A 19,330-nucleotide genomic window follows, 5' to 3' on the forward strand; every position below is an offset into this window, starting at 1 on the left:
ATCGCCTCTGCGTGATTGACAGGCAGAGGCGGTCGCTGGGTGGGGGTGGGGGGGCAGAACTGCGGCGTTTGGCTGCCGTTTCGTGGGCGCGGTCTGGCCAACGCAGGCGTGGCTGGGCCGAACGGGGGGCGAGCCACAGCGGCTGCGTGACGTCACACGCAGCCGCTGCGGGCCGGATAGAGATGAGTAGCTCCCGGCCAGCATGCTAAAGCTGCGCTGGTCAGGAGCTACTCTTGAAGTGCAAAGGCATCGCCGCTGACATGGCCGCACTGACATGCGGGGCGGGATAGCCATGTGTTGGGCGTCCCCCCGGATGTCAGTGTGAATGATCGAAGCTGTGCTAAATTTAGCACAGCTACGATCATCTCGGAATGACCCCCATAATAAGGTCTTTATTCATATATATTCAGATTTAGATACAAGTTTTACTTTCTTCATATTGCCTTTACAGGACAGGTGTGTAACAATAATTAACAGAAAAATAGAGGCTTATTTAAACAAACCAGATAACAAACTGTGGGGCAGATGCGGAGTACGAAGCTGGTGCCGATGCCACCATCCTCATCTGTGTGCATTTGCGCCAAGCCCGCTATCGCCTGCAAATGATACGTCTTTGACAGGCGCATGTGCTGGTGTGTTTACTGTAGGGCCCCTGCTGAACTTGTCCTACAGCAGATCGCTTATAATATGCAGTTGTCTGTCAGACGCCTGTAAATCATAGCTGCTTATGTGTCTAAATGGTTATTAAGGTGCGCAGAACCAATTTGCACTAAACACTGGTGTAAGCCCAAATCTGTATCCGCTTCTGTGTATCTGTGGTTGTATTGTTTTCAGCAACGTGCATGCAGTGCTCTAACCTAGATTCTAACTGCCACTGTCTTAGTGCTGCATAAAAGGTAAGAGCAGAGGTTCCCAAATGTTTTTGAGTCACGGCGCCCTAGAGTACCAGAATTTTTTTCAAGGCACCCCTAGGCCAAAAGTTTCTTATTGAGAAATCTAGAAAAATAATAATAAATTAAGTAAAATGTGCTTATACGTCATCCTTAGGTTCAATTATGTGGTGAGGTACAGGATTCACTTCTGGTTGTCCACATGTTTAATGATTGGCAGCCACCAGCACTGGTTTATGGTTGACCATAAATATTTGAATTGGTTCTTGACCACCAATCCAAGGCACCCCTGCAAGTGTCCCGAGGCACACCAGGGTGCCACGGCACACAGTTTGGGAACCACTGGGTAAGAGTAAACAGATTATTAATTGATATGGCTTACTATAATGTAATTCTGCCCACAAGTTATTAAATATGGCCATATTAAGATGTGTATTCTAGGACCTATTATATGTCATGCACACAACATTGTAGCTTATCCCTCCAGTGGACAAATTGGGCAATCCTGACCCTTCTAGTTACCAAAAGGTCTTGCTGCGTTCCAGAATAATGGAAATGAGGCATAATAAGATAGATGCACAATTATTTCGATTCTGTTTGTTCTGGTTTGGGCTTTTGCACCAAAGACCAAATGCACAGTATTCTATGTAGGAAATTCAATTACGTAGAGTGCTGTGACCGATACAGTATCTTAGCTCATTATTGTGTTATGATCACAGGATTTAATTGCAGACACAAAAGCTCTCCTGTGCTCAAAATGCCAACAGAGTAAAGGGGGATACACAAGGAAAGACCTAACTAGATTGCTTAGAAATTAAGCACTGATCTCTCCATGTGTATGCCCCATAGAGACAGTGATGCGCGTCCCGATGCGTCGCTATCGCCGGTACTAGATTGTGCAGAGCGGTCTGTGATAGATCACTCAGCACACATCTCCCCATGTGTACGCCCCCTTAAAAAGGTCAGCGATAACGCAGCAATCTCTACGATAGGTAAAGGTGTCCGGTAATACATGTGAACCTACCTGTGAATGAAGTTCTTTTTCTCAAGGTACTCCATGGCAGATGAAATCTGAGTGGCCATATGAAGAAGTACTACTGCCGTCACCTCCTGCCGATTGCAGTCCCGCAGGTAGTCCAGGAGGTTGCCATAGGTCATGAACTCTGTGATTATGTAAAATGGGGGCTCTCGTGTGCACACCCCTAAAAAAATACAATTAAAAAAATACCGGAACATTACACCTAAAGGCAGAAATCTTACCAGGTTCAGTAGAACAGTCAGACGTATGCTTATATGAATGTCGTTAGGCAGGTGCTAACCCCAATATGGAGGCAGGTGCTAACCCCAATATGGACCGAGTTATGAACACCAGATGTGTTGAATGGAGTGATCCAAAAAGCAGAGTTGTATATACAGGTTTGGGGAGCTTCCATATACAATTCAAATGAATCTAAAAGGATACTACTGACAGGATAGCTCATTGAAAGACTAGCTAAGGCAGGATCGTACACATTTATGGTATAGCTCGTACACATTTATGGTATAGCAGGATCGTACACATTTATGGTATAGCTCGTACACATTTATGGTATAGCAGGATCGTACACATTTATGGTATAGCAGGATCGTACACATTTATGGTATAGCTCGAAACCAATGTGCAGAGTAAGCATAAATCACAGGAACGATATGATACAGAGGAGAGAGCTCAGAGCACAGGGGGTTCCAGGTCTGAGTACTCCACAGCTTCACCCACATTCACCTCTTATCTAGGAAGTGACGTGCCCTGTCTGTTCCCGAACACTACATGACGGCTGATCAAACCACGTTGTGCTAATGGAGGACTACAGGCTTGCAGAGGATGACAGGGAGTTCTAAGCAAACTGTCCAAGATCAGTCGCATACATACAAAATTACTGGAGACATATGTAAATACAGTGTGCTGAATGTGATTTACAGCGCCCGCTCGTTTAAGGAACCTTATACTGAAATAGGACAGTTAAAAAAAAAAAAAAGGGTAAATTATTTTGATGAAATAAAACAGTAAAAGTAAAATGAAGGAAGCGCTACATCAGTGATGGGGAACCTTGGCACTCCATTTGTTGAACTACACATCCCAGCATGCCCTGCTACAGTTTTACTATTTGACCAAGCTAAAACTGTAGCAGGGCATGCTGGGATGTGTAGTTTAACAGCAGCTGGAGTGCCAAAGGTTCCCCATCACTGCACTACATGTTATGCACAACAGGCTGGCTCTTCTATCACTGAGAAATACAGCATAGCCCTATGGAGAGGACTCCAGTGGCTGGTAAGAAGGTCACCAACGCTGGCACTGTAATGGCCCACTGACTGCCAACTCAGGCCACTGATGGTTGTCGATGAGTGGTCAGCTGACATGGCTTCCCCAATCAGCTCCAGTGACAATCACTGTAATGCCTGCAGACCCTTTTAAAGCTTCAGGCTGGCGAGAGAAGCCAGCTGCGACTGGGTGTAGATTTACTAAAGCTTCTAGCACAGACAAGTGGCGGTGTCTCCATTAGCAACCAGATTCTAAAGCATTTCGCTATTGCATTCTAGAAAATGACAGACAGAATATGATTAGTTGCTATGAGCAACATCATCACTTGTCTGTTTTAAAAGCTGTAGTGAATCCACCACCCGGACGGTGGGCGACTCAGGTTTTTGGATCCCTGTGGTAGTTCTAGCCAGGAACAATAAGCATATTTGTAAGTCAAGTTTCACCTTATTATGATGTTACCTTAACCTAGGTAAGGTGTACAGCACAGACACAGCCAATGCCCAAAAATAAATGAAAACAGTCCTTACATAAAAGCAGGGTACAAGTATTCCTATTTACATACCCAGCAACTGGACCAGATTGGGGTGTTTGACCTCTTTCATCACAGCGGCTTCTTTTAAAAACTCTTCCACTTCCATAGTATCCTCCTAGAAACATAGAGCGAGAGAGAGTGTGTGTGAGAGGGCATGGTGTCTGTCAAGTGCAATAACATTCGAGAGCAAAGGCAAGAACACAAACAAAGGCAGCAGACTAGATCACCCTATAGAGTTTAATCACTGCAATGAGGTGAATTTGTGACCCCCACACAGCACAGTGTCTTGTAAAACACATCATAAAGTGGCCAACGAAAGAATACTCATACCTCACAGCCATTCCTGGTACAATGAACTGTATGAGAATGAAACAACAACAGGAACATAATCAGTGCAGGAATGCCAGGCATCTAAACGCTCTAAATGGCCTCAGCAACCCCGATCACCCACTAGGTGGCAATATCTCACAAGACTGTTATATACTATAAATCAATGGGCTATTAAGGAAGGATTTTTGCCTCTCAAGAGGTCAATGAATAATTTTTGCGGTATAGAAAATTACTGGAGGCATGTTCATTCGCTGCGGGTGATTTACGGCAATTGGATTCCGTACTAATTTCCTGAATCAGTCAAAGTACATTCAGGCAAAACTAAAAACCACAAACGCGTGATCAAAACACACAAAGGCCAGATGGACTGGTACTAAATCTACAGCTAACGTAGATATCTGCATCTGAGGAAGCGAGAACCCTTCCCCTGTCAGTGTGACATGGAACGCTCCGTGCCAGAGAACTAATTAGCACTTTAATACCTATAGGAACAAGTTATGTTGTTACTCACCTTTAGAGTCTTCACTGCCACTGTTAAGTTATATTTTTTCCACACGCCCTCATAGACTTCTCCATACTGTCCGCCACCCAGCTTATGCTTCATGGTGATGTCCGTCCTCTCCATCTCCCACTTGTCATAGTTTGGGGACACGCCATAGATGGTCGGTTTGTTGCGCTTTGGAGCTGGGTAGTGTAGAGTGGTGATCAGCCCGTCGGACACTGTGGAGTGGTGGTGGACTAGCTCGGCCAGTGTATTGAAGCGGCTGTCCGAGGACACGTACAGCTGAACACAAGAGACACAAGGTTTTAGGTACAATTGGGAGCATTTTTCTTGGAGGCCATTTAAGAAGCCCCAATTAATATGGACCCTGAACAATGTCTAACAGTAAATGTAAAATTCAGTTTGCTGTTGTAGCAATCCCAACGATACCATTTAAACAGTTCATGGGAAAGTAAATGAGACTTAATTGGTACACTACTGCATTGTGGGGGTGATTCCGACCTGATCGCTAGCAGGCTACTTTTAGCACTACTGCGATCAGGTAGTCACCGCCTACAGGGGAGGGGGGAGTCGCTGTGCAGAGAGCTGCACAAACAAAAGGTTGTGCTGTTTCTGCACAGCTCAGGACTTACTCACCCGCTGAGATGATCTTGTCCAAAGCGGACATCAGGATCCTTCCCTGGAGACGGCCGGACACGCCTTCAAAACGGTGAGTAGACACCCCCGGCCGGCTTCTTCCTGTCAATCTTCTAGCGTTCGCCGCTGTGAACGCTTTCTTTGTCCATTTCATCACTACGCGGCGACGGCTATCGCCGGGCAGCGACGCGCCTGCGCATTGCCGCCCCGTTCGCACGGCTGCGAAAAATTGCAGCATGCGAACGGGTCAGAATGACCCCCTGTGTGCGGCCCCAATCGGATGGGCAATGGGTTCAGTGGGTGACTGCTATAAGTATTCTCCAGCCATGAACCTGCAAAATATGCCCAGAACAGGGCCACGTCTGGCCAGCTTGAAGTCAGTCACATCAGTGCTGATTTAATTTGCACAGCTTGGTCAATTTAGACGTACAACTCAACCACGACTCAGTGCGACAGAGTAAAAGCCCAAAGAGTCGGATAATCTGTAAGGACAGTACAGCAGCCAGCCGGTGTTATTCATCAGGGTGTGAGAGGTCATTAACAGGCCTGGAAGGGTAGGGGATGGAGAGAGCAGACAGATAAAAGCGCAGTATCATTTTGTGGTGCTTAGCGCAGTGCCTGAACGGCCGGATTTATGCAGTCAGGCGCTGGATTGTATCCTGGCCTGTACATCTAGCTTACCACATAAGTTCCTAGTAATGATGCCAGTAAACTATGACAAAATGGTTTCACCTACGGCGCTTAATAAAGATTCTAGAAGTCACTGGAGATTATTTTAAAACACAAAATAAAGCAGGGAGCAGCGTAAAGCTCTGTTCCTGTTCAGAGCTTTGTGCCTTTATATGGTAACAGTACTCCTCTGTCCCTTGCAACATGAATACAATTAACACTAGGGGGTGCATTATTCCATATATAATCTACACACGACACGCTATCAAAAAATTACATGAGCACCACACAAAAAGGATCTACTAGTAACATATGCATGCTGAAGTTTCTAAAGCTCAAGGCACTAACATATTCGGTTAGTGATTGGGGGGAGGATTTCTTCTGGCACAGCAAGATTCCGGTCTTTAAACTTAATGACACTCCGTGCAAAAGGTAACATTGCTGATGGCGGAGGGATTTAGGATTGCAGCGAGGTAGAGAACACACAGCACAATGTTACACATACTGACTTCTGATCTCCTGCATAAACATTTGCAACTGTCACAGAAGGGCAGGATTTTATATTTAGGTTCATTCACCTGTCAACCAAACTATACACCAAATGTATTAATAAACACAGTAATGTTGCCATGAACCCAGGCAGACAAAGCTGATGCTTCAGAACGCTGAGCGCCTTCTGCCCCCACCCCACATGGGAAAGCAATCCACCTTGCTTAGAATAAGCTTTATTTTACCATTGTCGTGCACAACAGAATGGAGTGACAACTTCTAAGTAAGTAACATTGTGATAATATTGATAATAATATTAGTAAATAATGACATCACTGAGGCATGAAGTACCTCATGCCTCAATAGTGTCACATATGTTAGTTATATCCTTCAAGGCGCTTCCAAGTTCCAGTCCCCCTGTAAGCGCTGTCACATGACTTATGTAGCACATTCTGTCCTCGATAATCTATACCTGGGGTATGCAACATGCAGCCCTCCAGCTGCTGTGGAATTACACATCCCAGCAATCCCTGCCACAGTTTTGCCATCAGGGCATGCTATATCTGTGGCATGGCATGCTGGGATGTGTAGCACCACAACAGCTGGAGGACTGCAAGTTGAATACCCTAGATATATACTGTACACATATATTGCTTTGACAAATCTGCACAGAAAAGACCCAGATGAAAAACATAGAAACATAGAATGTGACGGCAGATAAGAACCACTTGGCTCATCTTGACCCTTTTTTTTTTAACCATATTTTATCTCAAACCTTATTTGATCCTTATTTCTTTGTAAGGATATCCTTATGTCTTACCCATGCATGTTTAAATTGCTCTACTGTCTTAGCCTCTACCACCTCTGATGGAAGGCTATTCCACTTGTCCACTACACTTTCTGTGAAGTAATTTTTCCTCATATTTCTCCTGAACCTCCCCCCCTCCAGTCTCAGTGCATGTCCTCGTGCCCTATTACTTCTCTTCATATGGATAATGCTTCTCTTTTGGACTTTGTTAAAACCCTTGATATATTTAAAAGTTTCTATCATGTCCCCCCTTTCCCTTCTCTGCTCCAAACTATACATATTTAGATTTTTTTTAGTATTTCTGGGTATGTTTTGTGATGTAGGCCATGCACCATTTTAGTTGCCCTTCTTTGTACATTCTCTAATGTATTAATATCTTTTTGAAGATATGGCCTCCAGAACTGAACAGATCTATGACCGGTGAGCTCCGCTAATTTACGCTAAAAGGGAATGTGAAATATTACTAAACGATCAGTGAATTGCACAACAATTAGCTGACCGACACCCTATGAGTCCTGAATACATTTCTGACAATGTGGCAGTTTCAGAATAAACGACGCTTTCAGCAAGGACAGTAATCCATCACCCAATACAACAGCGTTTGGGGAGCCAATTTCTACAGTAGAACCGGAGGATAACCTTCTGCAAACACAGCGACAGTGACTCCTGTCTATCCCAGCTGTCTGACTCACGCCACCGAAGGCCAGCCAGCAGAAGAACTTACTGGGCGCCGGTGATAAATGTCACACGTTATGAAGTCTTTGCCTGCGGATGCCCCTGCAGCCTCCAGTATGAAAGGAATATTTTATATTTATATACATAGGCATGTTTATTTTCTGCCCTTTCTGTTAGAAAATGAGGCTCCTGGCCGCTCGTGCACAGCGTACAGCTGCAGGATAGAGTGGAGGCCATATTTAGAAGCACAATGCATAATCTGTCTGCATTTACAAAGAGCTATCTGGAAACGGGAATAAACAAGAGTTACAGCGGTTCCTCTGGGAAAAGTGTTTCCTCCTATGTGTCGCTGTTTGGTTCTTGTTTGCTTTCCCCTTAATGCGCCGCCTCCCCGCCAATTATCGGGTAGTGATGTCAGCCCTTTATTTGTTTATTTACGACAGATTGCAAAACGTTTTATGAAGAAGTGGGAGGTCGCGGTAAGCAGATCTGATGTGTGCTGGATTAATTGCACGGGTTGCCAGAGGGGATGCAGTTGCTGTGAACAGCAGTGAATGAGCGCTGCGCTGCCAGGTCGCATCCAATAATTCAGCATTCGAAAAGCTAGCGACGGCAGCCACAATCGGCTTTATAAATACACCAGGATTAACTCCGTGTCGCTGGTTTTCCTATAGTCCTCGCCAAAAGCACTGCAGCCCAAATACCTGGATACTGTACATACTTAACCTTGCCTGTGCCAAAGGAGTCTAACAAAGCTAGACCCACGGATGAGGCACACAGTGTAAAATGCGTGACATGCAGCAAACGCTCTGCTGCTATTCTATCTTATTACTTCCACCAGCAGCTCTCCCAGAGCCAGGCTGATCCTGTTACAGGCTAGAGGGAAAGGCATTGTCCCCTAAGAAGCCTGAACAGTGTTCCCCAGAGCTAGTAACTTATGCATAGAATGCCAGGCATGTGGCCGGAGATCTCACAATGAATAAGAAGTATGAATGGTGTTCCAGGCACGCAGTACTCCGGCTAACCCCCTCCCCTGGAGCATGTCAGTTCCTCCATTTGTACAATCCTTGCCGTCTACACAATGCCTTTCCTCAGTCATCAGACTGGGCACTTACATTATTCCTACAAGGATAACAAGCCCGAGTTACAGGCTCCGCCACACAACCATCAGAGACGTAATAACTAAGGCAGTATGTCCCAGATGTTATACATATATAATATGCATTTATACTATATATAAGAGTCTGTGTGCTTTTCATTCTCAGTCTCACAGTTTTACCTGGCCCCGTTCATAAAATTACTTGTAGCCACATACAGCTTTACTGAGAACATAGGGGGACATTTACTAAGCAGTGATAAGAGCGGAGAAGTGAGCCAGTGGAGAAGTTGCCCATGGCAACCAATCAGCACTGAAGTAACAGTTATAATTTGCATACTATAAAATGATACAGAGCTGCTGATTGGTTGACGGGGAAACTTCTCCACTGGTTCACCTCTACACTCTTGTCACTGCTTAGTAAATGTCCCCTTAAGGCAGTGGATGGATCACAAGCTATGTTATGCTGCCTGGTGACTCTTGGCTATATGTAAGTGGGATTGAAGGGGGGGGATGCTTAGATTTGTAGTTCCACAAAAGCCGTAAAGCCGCCTCTCATAAAATGTATATGTTTCAATTCAGAAGCATATTGCTGTTTATTCCCTTTCTGGATTTTGTTATATCATTGGTGTGCAATTAGAGCACATTTTCTAAATACTAAAATGTGTAAATAGCAATATTTAATTACACTCGTCTGTAATAGTGACGTACGGTGAGGTAAATGGCTCAGGAGGCACTGCCTCACCTGACCGTACATCACAGGTCTGTAACTATGTTTTTTAGACAAACTTGTATAATGTTATACTAAATTATCTTGAGAGCGCTCTGTGCCTGAACACGAAAAGACCAGCTAGCCAGATTCAGGCCTTACCTGGGCCAAGCCGGTGTTTATTGGAAATTTTGGAAAATATGACCGGACATTTTGTGGGCACTTGTCAGCCGACGACTGAAGCTGGGGGGGAGGAATGTATCAAACCTTGGACAAAGAAAGTGGAGAAAGCTAAATACCAACCAATCGGCTGCTGATTGCTATTGTACAGGTGATGTTTGAAAAAATGACATAAGCAGACTGGTTGGTACTTTCTCTCTCTCCAAGGCTTGATACATCTCCCCCTTAATCCCAAAACTGATCTGTGCAATCTGACCCACCATTAGATCTGGTGAACTGGACAATGATGCAGAGAGATTCAGTATGGGATTCCAGTGGGCAGGAGATCAACGCCGGAATCCCAACAGTCGGAATCCTGGCAGCGAGTGTGAGTCCCCTCGTGGGCCCCTCTGTGCCCGCCACGATTTGGGCTCCGTGGCCAGCTTCACTCACCACAGAAGCCCGGTATTCCCCCTCGGATGGTGGTCCATGCTACCACCCGAGGGGGAATACCGGGATTCCGATATTGACCGCATCCCATTCAGAGATTAACTTGATCGGTTCCAATTAACAGTAACTAATAAGAATCCCAAAATGACATAATTTGATGCGTCCGGTTTGATGTTTAGTTGGTAAATATCACTACTTCCACTGTGCCTTCATCAGGTTTCTTTACCCCACGTCTGTTATACGCAGCTTTCTGCCACCTGTGGCCACAAATGACCTGGTGTATTTCCTATATTTTATTTCTCTTGGTAATATCTGCCTATATTTGCACACATCGCTGAGTGCCCAAAGAATTTTTACAGCTATGTTATTTCTTTTACTGCTTTGTTATTTCTTTTACTGCGTTTTGGACATTACAGTCAGCATAAAATTTATATAACCGTCCAATAAAAGTGGTAATATAACTGCTTTTATGCAAATAATACACTCTGGTGTACATAAAGCAAAACTTCAATCCTACACATAGGGATTCCTTACATAGGTCCCAAACACTTTACGCCTAAACACAAAATGTGCGTCTGGGTCCAGGAGAGATGTAGTGGGGTCCGCAGCCAATGGAATAATGCTTTGTCTATCCAATCAGGTCCTACATTCACTACAGCTTGTATAACGGTCAGCTCCTGCGCCTGAGAGATATATTGAGAAAGTAGCGTGACAATTCCTACTGTTTTAGGTAAACACGAATATTAAGAGACAAGGGGGAAGATTAACAGATTAAGGTTTCTAAAATAGACAAGTGTTGCCCGTAGCAACCAAACAGAATCTGTATATCATTTTCTAGAATGCAATAGAGAAATGATAGAATCTGGTTGCCAAACCGTGCATGCCCTTGTGTACAGTACGCAGCAATAACTATGGCAGGCTATCTGTTACACGCAGAACCAGACAGGTAATAAGAGCACAGACACAGAGCTACTAGAATGTTCTGTGGTGTCTCACCTTTCCATCAGAAGCCGTGTTGATGCGGTAGTGGTAAACCCTGCCCTCGTATCTCAGGGATATGGACCTCTGCCCCGGGCTGCTCTCGCTCTCCCTCACCAGGAAGCTGCCATTGATTCCGCTGCTCAGCAGGTATTCAGCCGCGTTGCGCGACACTGGTCCGTGGTACCAGGAATGTTTCTCAGGGCTATTGACCGGGGTGATGTAATTACTGGGCACCCAGCCTTGTCCGTTCTTGGTCTGGGCCTCACACCACTCTCCGTTGTGATTGTATCCCAACACCCGGAGCTTCTCGCCTTTTAAAAGAGAAACAGGTTGTGTTCAGCAGACATTAGCATCACATTAACAGAATGCACCCCGGGAATTTATAGTGCATCACTGCTTTCTAGTATAACATGTCAGATAGACTATTAGAAGGGGTGTGCACTTCTAGATAACGGTGATAATAGCTCCCCTGAGATATAGCAGACTCTCTGTTACAGCTTCCCTCATGGCGGATTGGCTAGTCACATAATCAAAGGAGTCGTTGCTGATGTTATCTGGGGCAGATTTTAGATGGGGGGGGGGGGGGGGGGCACCTCTGTTCTCAGCAGGGGGGACAAGCTCGTCCCTGGCACAAACACTGGAAGTAAAACTCAGTACTGGAACCTCTGAGTGCACTGGCTGAGTTCGCCGCTATGAGAACTTGTTTCCACATCAATAAACCACAGTTCAGTCGGTGTCTGGGGAATTTACAATTGCAGGACGTGTTTTACAAGCCCATAGCAAAGCTGCACCCTTCAGTAAGTTAACATCTAAATGTACACGTGTTCTCATACACTGGAAGCAAAAAACGACTTTGCTAGTATACACCCAATCGACCTGATGTGCGACCTTTGTACATCTGTCTGCGACTGAGTCTGAATCTGTGTAAAGGGGGGTACTGACAGGAGATGTGTGCTGAGCAATCTTAACAGACCATTCAGCACACATCTCTCCCCCCGCTCAGCACAGTGCGATGTGCTGAGCAGGGGGTGCGGGGGGGGGGGCCACGACGGGGGGCCGCTCACTTCACACAGCGCTGAAATGAGCGACCTGCTAGATTGAAAGGCTCAATCTAGCACCGGCGATAGCGATGCGCGGCCCTATCGCAGGGGGGTACACACGGCAGATCCGTGATTAAAATCTAAGCAATCTAGTCAGATTGCTTCGATTTTAAACACTGATCTCTCCGTGTGTACCCCCCTTAAGAAGGGCTCCTATTAACGGCTGCGGCTTTTTCTCGTGCCAAGTTCCGCTGTGCTTCATCGGAGACTTTGTACATGTTTAAAACTTCCTGTGCGGTTAAAGTCGCAGCTGTATCTCTAGTATATGGTGAGTGGTATTTTGTTGAGAATGCGATGTTAATAAGTCGTAAAACTAGACGCCGTATGGCGTCTATACGCTAGGTATATGAGGACACATCTGTATGCGGATCTGCCCAGGGTCTAAACATCAGAAAACGTTTGGGACAATTTGGCGTTTTGCAGATGACTATTTAAAAAGATCTTCAATTTTTGGTTTTCCAACCAAAAAGATCAATTGGGGCTATAGATTGCTAGTGTAAAGTAATGCTGGGTACACACTGGCTTATATATCGGCCATTCTATTGAATGACTGATATATATTGCTGGCCCTTCAGCCAGTGTGAACGCCGTCGTCCACAGAAATATCATGTCGGCCCTGCAGATAATACAGAGATCTTAGTTGCGTATATCTGCAGATATAGGGTTAAGCCCCCAGGCCGATCGACAAGGCTTCTCCGTCACTGGGGGTCCCTAATACTAGGTATGGGTCCGGGGTGCAGGTATCTGCAGATATACGCAACTAAGATCTCCGTATTATCTGACTATTATGTAGTAATATTTTTCACTCGGTGTGCATTAGGGAACACATTGTTTTTTCCTACACAGAATTACCCCTCCCTTTTAGCACCTGAGTGACATCACAATCTGATTGAGCAGCTTACCATTTTGTGCATTGTATTTAGAGAGGCATGGATGGGTCAGCATTAGGAGGGATTGCTGACTCCAAAGTGCCATTGGGGAAGCTAGGGGTATCTCCAGGTAAGCTGGCTCTCAGATGCTGTAGGAGCCATTACCATGTGGCCTTACACTGGGAATTTAACCCAGACATATTTGTAATTATTTATGGGGTGGGTGTGGGGTGCGGTGGCCCCTGTGTCGGTATGGCTGGGCTGCTTCAGGTCGGCACACCCTAACACTTTATTAACACTTATGATTTTCCCTATCACTTTGTATATATTTTTGTATTATTTTAATCACACCACTTACATAGCACTTCTGTGCTTCTTATTAACCCTTATTAATTCTCACCTGTGTGCTGACCTGGGGTAGCCGACCTGTGCCGACGTTATGGGGTCCTGCACCCCGGACCCATACCTAGTATTAGGGACCCCATATTAGGGACCCCCAGTGACGGAGAAGCCTTGTCGATCGGCCTGGGGGCTTAACCCTATATCTGCAGATATACGCAACTAAGATCTCCGTATTATCTGACTATTATGTAGTAATATTTTTCACTCGGTGTGCATTAGGGAACACAAATTGTTTTTTCCTACACAGAATTACCCCTCCCTTTTAGCACCTGAGTGACATCACAATCTGATTGAGCAGCTTACCATTTTGTGCATTGCAATCAGCAGATTTACAGGTAAAATTACGAATTTTTCAAGATTGGCAGATCTGTATTTGCTGAAAAAGATCTTCAAGTCACTGAAAACTCTCTGTAATGTATGGATGCAGATTGGTGGATTTGGGGAATCTTTAAATTGGGGGGAAAATATAAATCACAGAATCTTTGAAGTGCTTTTCCTTAAGAAAATATAATGGGAAGACATTAACAAGTTATGCTGTAAATCAGAACATTTTGTTTTATGAAAAGTAACGTGACTGGCAATACTGCCGACAAAGTCTGAATTTTGAGGGTTTAAAGTTCTAGAACTGTGGAAACAGTGGGTGAGATTTTTCAAACTCATATGTAATATGTAGATTTTTCATTATTCTTAATCCTGGTTACCAGTAGGTAGAATTTCTGGTATTTTCTGTCTCCAGAAAATTCTAAAAATCAGTATAAATCTTATTTCCCAACCAAGAGACTTGTCTGATCCCAAATTCCGTTTATGCTGTATGGAATTTCTCTCTTATGGTGCCCATACACTTGTGAGATAATCGGTGCTATCCTTCGATTTCGACCACATCTGTGAGAGAAATCGAAGGATTGTATGCACATTTTAGGTACCTTTCGACGCGATGCACCGGCACGCCGCTCAAATCTCACGTCTCAAGATAGGATGTGCTGCACTTAATATTTATCGAATCGCAGTGCGATTGCATGTATTTTTAAAAACACATGCTATATATCGCACTGCGATGTACGATAGGCACCCGGCGGTGACGTGCCCATCACGTGATTACCATGCGATCTATCGCATGATCGCATGGTAATCACTTTGGCAGTTCAGGTGCGATTTTATCGCACCTGAACTGCCGGTGCAATGCCCCGCGATGTCGCGTCGCATCGCACAAATGTATGGGCACTTTTATACACCGAGAGCAGATTATGGATGGGGCCGCGCAGTGAGACTGGGCTGGGGGCCGCGCACAGCGAGACCGGGATGGGGGCCGCGCACAGCGAGACCGGGATGGGGGCCGCGCACAGCGAGACCGGGATGGGGGCCGCGCACAGCGAGACCGGGATGGGGGCCGCGCACAGCGAGACCGGGATGGGGGCCGCGCACAGCGAGACCGGGATGGGGGCCGCGCACAGCGAGACCGGGATGGGGGCCGCGCACAGCGAGACCGGGATGGGGGCCGCGCACAGCGAGACCGGGATGGGGGCCGCGCACAGCGAGACCGGGATGGGGGAAGCGCACAGCGAGACCGGGATGGGGGAAGCGCACAGCGAGACCGGGATGGGGGCCGCGCACAGTGAGACCGGGATGGGGCCGCGCACAGCGAGACCGGGATGGGGCAGCGCACAGTGAGATCGGGATGGGGCAACGCACAGTGAGATCGGGACTTACCTTTAGTGATGCTGAGGGTATTGTCCCCACTGGCCACGAAGTCATACAGTGCAACAAACAGGTTGGGGTCATTTTCACTTGGTCCAGACAGAAGGTTTTCCTTGGAATTCCAACGAGCAGCTTCACTGAGACCTTGAGGCTCAAAGTCTGAAACTATTGGTTTTTGCAAGGCTTCTGGTGAGCAAGTCCATGGAAGAGATCAAGGGAGAAAAAGGGGAAAAATGGGTTTAACTTCAATATAAATGACTAAAGGTCACAGAAATCTCTTTGCTTTAGGCTTTCAACACACACATTAAAAACAAAAATAAGATTTTAAACCTACCGGTAAATCTTTTTCTCCTAGTCCGTAGAGGATGCTGGGGACTCCGTAAGGACCATGGGGTATAGACTGGCTACGCAGGAGATATGGGCACCTAAAAGAACTTTCTAATATGGTGTGCACTGGCTCCTCCCTCTATGCCCCTCCTCCAGACCTCAGTTAGAGAACTGTGCCCAGAGGAGATGGACAACACGAGGAAAGGATTTTGTTAATCTAAGGGCAAGATTCATACCAGCCCACACCAATCATACCATATAACCTGGAATACACATAACCAGTTAACAGTATGAACAAACAACAGTACCGGTCCAAGACCGAGTCTAACTGTAACATAACCCTTATGTAAGCAATAACTATATACAAGTCTCGCAGATTTTCCGCACTGGGACGGGCGCCCAGCATACTCTACGGACTAGGAGAAAAAGATTTACCGGTAGGTTTAAAATCTTATTTTCTCTTACGTCCTAGAGGATGCTGGGGACTCCGTAAGGACCATGGGGTTTATACCAAAGCTCCCAATCGGGCGGGAGAGTGCGGATGACTCTGCAGCACCGACTGAGCAAATGCTAGGTCCTCATCAGCCAGGGTATCAAACTTGTAGAATTTAGCTAAAGTGTTTGACCCCGACCAAGTTGCTGCTCGGCAAAGCTGTAATGCAGAGACGCCCCGGGCAGCCACCCAAGTAGAGCCCACCTTCCTAGTGGAATGGGCCTTTACTGAATGCGGTAACGGCAATCCAGCCGTAACATAAGCCTGCTGAATCGTGTTACAGATCCAGCGAGCAATAGTCTGCTTCGAAGCAGGCGCGCCAATCTTGTTGGCAGCATACAGGACAAACAATGCATCTGTTTTCCTAATTCTAGCCGTCCTGGCTACATAAATTTTTAAGGCCCTGACTACATCCAGGGATATGGAATCCTCCAAGTCACTCGTAGCCACAGGCACCACAATAGGTTGGTTCATATGAAATGAAGACAGCACCTTGGGTAAAAATTGAGGACGGGTCCTCAATTCCGCTCTATCTACGTGAAAAATCAAGTAAGGGCTCTTGTAAGACAAGGCCGTCAATTCTGACACACGCCTCGCAGATGCCAAGGCTAACAACATGACCACCTTCCAGGTGAGAAATTTCAACTCCACCGTTTTAAGGGGTTTAAACCAGTGTGATTTAAGGAACTGCAACACCACGTTCAGGTCCCATGGTGCCACCGGGGGCACAAAAGGAGGCTGGATGTGTAGTACTCCTTTTACAAACGTCTGGACTTCTGGGAGAGAAGCCAATTCCTTCTGAAAGAATATTGACAAGGCCGAAATCTGTACTTTAACAGAGCCTAACTTTAGGCCCATATCCACTCCTGTCTGTAGGAAGTGGAGAAAACGACCCAGATGGAAATCTTCCGTAGGAGCATTCTTGGTTTCACACAAGAGACATATTTCCGCCAGATATGGTGATAATGTTCTACCGTCACCTCCTTCCTAGCCTTTATTAGAGTAGGTATGACCTCCTCCGGAATATCCTTCTCCGCTAGGATCCGGCGTTCAACCGCCATGCCATCAAACGTAACCGCGGTAAGTCTTGGAACATGCAGGGCCCCTGCTGTAACAGGTCTTCCCTTAGAGGAAGAGGCCAGGGATCTTCCGTGAGCCACTCCTGAAGATCTGAGTACCAGGCCCTTCGAGGCCAGTCTGGAACAATGAGTATTGTTTGTACTCTTTCGATTTATGATCCTCAACACTTTTGTGATGAGAGGAAGAGGAGGAAACACGTAGACCGACTGGAATACCCATGGTGTTACCAGAGCGTCTACTGCTATTGCCTGAGGGTCCCGGGACCTGGCACAATACCTCCGAAGCTTCTTGCTGAGGCGTGACGCCATCATGTCTATTTGAGGAACTCCCCAGAGATCTGTTATCTCAGCAAAGACTTCTCGATGAAGTCCCCACTCTCCTGGATGGAGATCGTGTCTGCTGAGGAAGTCTGCTTTCCAGTTGTCCACTCCCGGAATGAAGACAGCTGACAGAGCGCTTACGTGATTTTCCGCCCAGCGAAGAATCCTGGTGGCTTCCTCCATCGCAACTCTGCTTCTTGTCCCGCCTTGGCGGTTCACATGAGCTACTGCTGTGACATTGTCTGATTGAATCAGAACCGGTAGGTTGCGAAGAAGAATCTCCGCTTGTCGAAGGCCGTTGTATATGGCCCTTAGCTCCAACACGTTGATGTGTAGACAGGACTCCTGGTCTGACCATAGTCCCTGAAAATTTCTTCCTTGGGTGATTGCTCCCCATCCTCGGAGGCTCGCGTCCGTGGTTACCAGGATCCAGTCCTGAATGACGAACCTGCGACCCTCTAGAAGGTGAGCACTTTGCAGCCACCATAGAAGAGACACCCTGGCCCTGGGGGACAGTGTTATTTTTTGATGTAATTGTAGATGGGACCCGGACCATTTGTCCAGAAGATCCCATTGAAACGTCCTTGCATGGAACCTGCCGAAGGGAATGGCCTCGTAAGTTGCCACCATTTTTCCCAGAACCCTAGTGCATTGATGAGCTGACACTCTTTTTGGCTTCAGTAGTTCTCGGACCATGTTCTGGAGGTCCTGGACTTTTTCCGATGGGAGGAAAACTTTCTTTTGTTCCGTGTCCAGTATCAAGCCAAGGAAGTTGTCGTAACCAACTGTGACTTTGGTAGATTGAGAATCCACCCATGTTGCTGAAGCACTCTCTGAGAGAGTGCCACGTTCTCCAGTAATTGCTCTCGTGATCTCGCTTTTATCAGGAGATCGTCCAAGTATGGGATAATTGTGACTCCTCGCTTGCGCAGGACCACCATAATTTCCGCCATTATCTTGGTGAAAATCCTCGGGGCCGTGAACAGCCCAAACGGCAACGTCTGAAATTGGTAATGACAATCCTGTACCGCGAATCTCAGGTACTCCTGATGAGAGGGATATATGGGGACATGAAGGTAAGCATCCTTTATGTCCAGTGACACCATAAAATCCCCCCCTTCCAGGCAGGCTATCACCGCTCGGAGCGATTCCATCTTGAATTTGAATCTTTTCAGGTACAGGTTCAGGGATTTTAGGTTTAAAATGGGCCTGACCGAACCATCCGGCTTCGGGACCACAAATAGGGTTGAATAATACCCTTTTCCCTGTTGGCTCAGGGGAACCCTGATAATCACTCGCTGTTGACACAGCGTTTGTATTGCAGCTAGCACTACTTCCCGCTCTGGAGTAGAAGCTGGTAAAAATCGGCGTGGGGGCACCTCTTCAAATTCCAGCTTGTAGCCCTTGGAGACTATCTCTATCACCCAAGGGTCCACGTCTGACTGAACCCAGACTTGGTTGAATAGTCGAAGGCGTGCCCCCACCTGAGCGGACTCCCGCAGGGGAGCCCCAGCGTCATGCGGTGGACTTAGCGGAAGCCGGGGAGGACTCTGCTCTTGGGAACCAGCCGCAGCAGGTGTCCTCTTGCCTCTACCCTTACCTCTGGCGAGGAAAGAGGAGCCCCGACCTCTTCTGGATCTATGGATATATCGAAAGGACTGCATCTGATATTGTGGGGATTTCTTTTGCTGTTGGGGAACAAAAGGTAAAAAGGTCGACTTACCCGCGATAGCTGTAGAGATCAGGTCCGCGAGGCCGTCCCCAAACAATACATCACCTTTGTAAGGTAAAACCTCCATATGCCTTTTTGAGTCTGCAT

General features: G+C 46.5%; 1 protein-coding gene across 6 annotated transcripts in view; it reads right to left on the bottom strand.

Moving 5' to 3' along the window:
- ABL1 (ABL proto-oncogene 1, non-receptor tyrosine kinase) overlaps positions 1-19,330 on the bottom strand; it is a 311,197-nt gene that overhangs the window by 26,126 nt on the left and 265,741 nt on the right. For 4 of the 6 annotated variants that reach the window (XM_063936709.1, XM_063936706.1, XM_063936707.1 and 1 more), the window contains 5 exons: positions 15,304-15,477; positions 11,241-11,536; positions 4,563-4,835; positions 3,752-3,836; positions 1,915-2,092 (listed from right to left, as the gene is read on the bottom strand). In XM_063936709.1, the coding sequence (XP_063792779.1) occupies positions 1,915-2,092; positions 3,752-3,836; positions 4,563-4,835; positions 11,241-11,536; positions 15,304-15,477 (1,006 nt within the window). The remainder of the gene's footprint in view (positions 1-1,914; positions 2,093-3,751; positions 3,837-4,562; positions 4,836-11,240; positions 11,537-15,303; positions 15,478-19,330) is intronic. The other 2 variants (XM_063936710.1, XM_063936708.1) reach the window with 1 other exon arrangement.

The sequence above is a fragment of the Pseudophryne corroboree genome, chromosome 8 (assembly GCF_028390025.1).
Source record: "Pseudophryne corroboree isolate aPseCor3 chromosome 8, aPseCor3.hap2, whole genome shotgun sequence".
Taxonomy (NCBI): Eukaryota; Metazoa; Chordata; class Amphibia; order Anura; family Myobatrachidae; genus Pseudophryne; species Pseudophryne corroboree.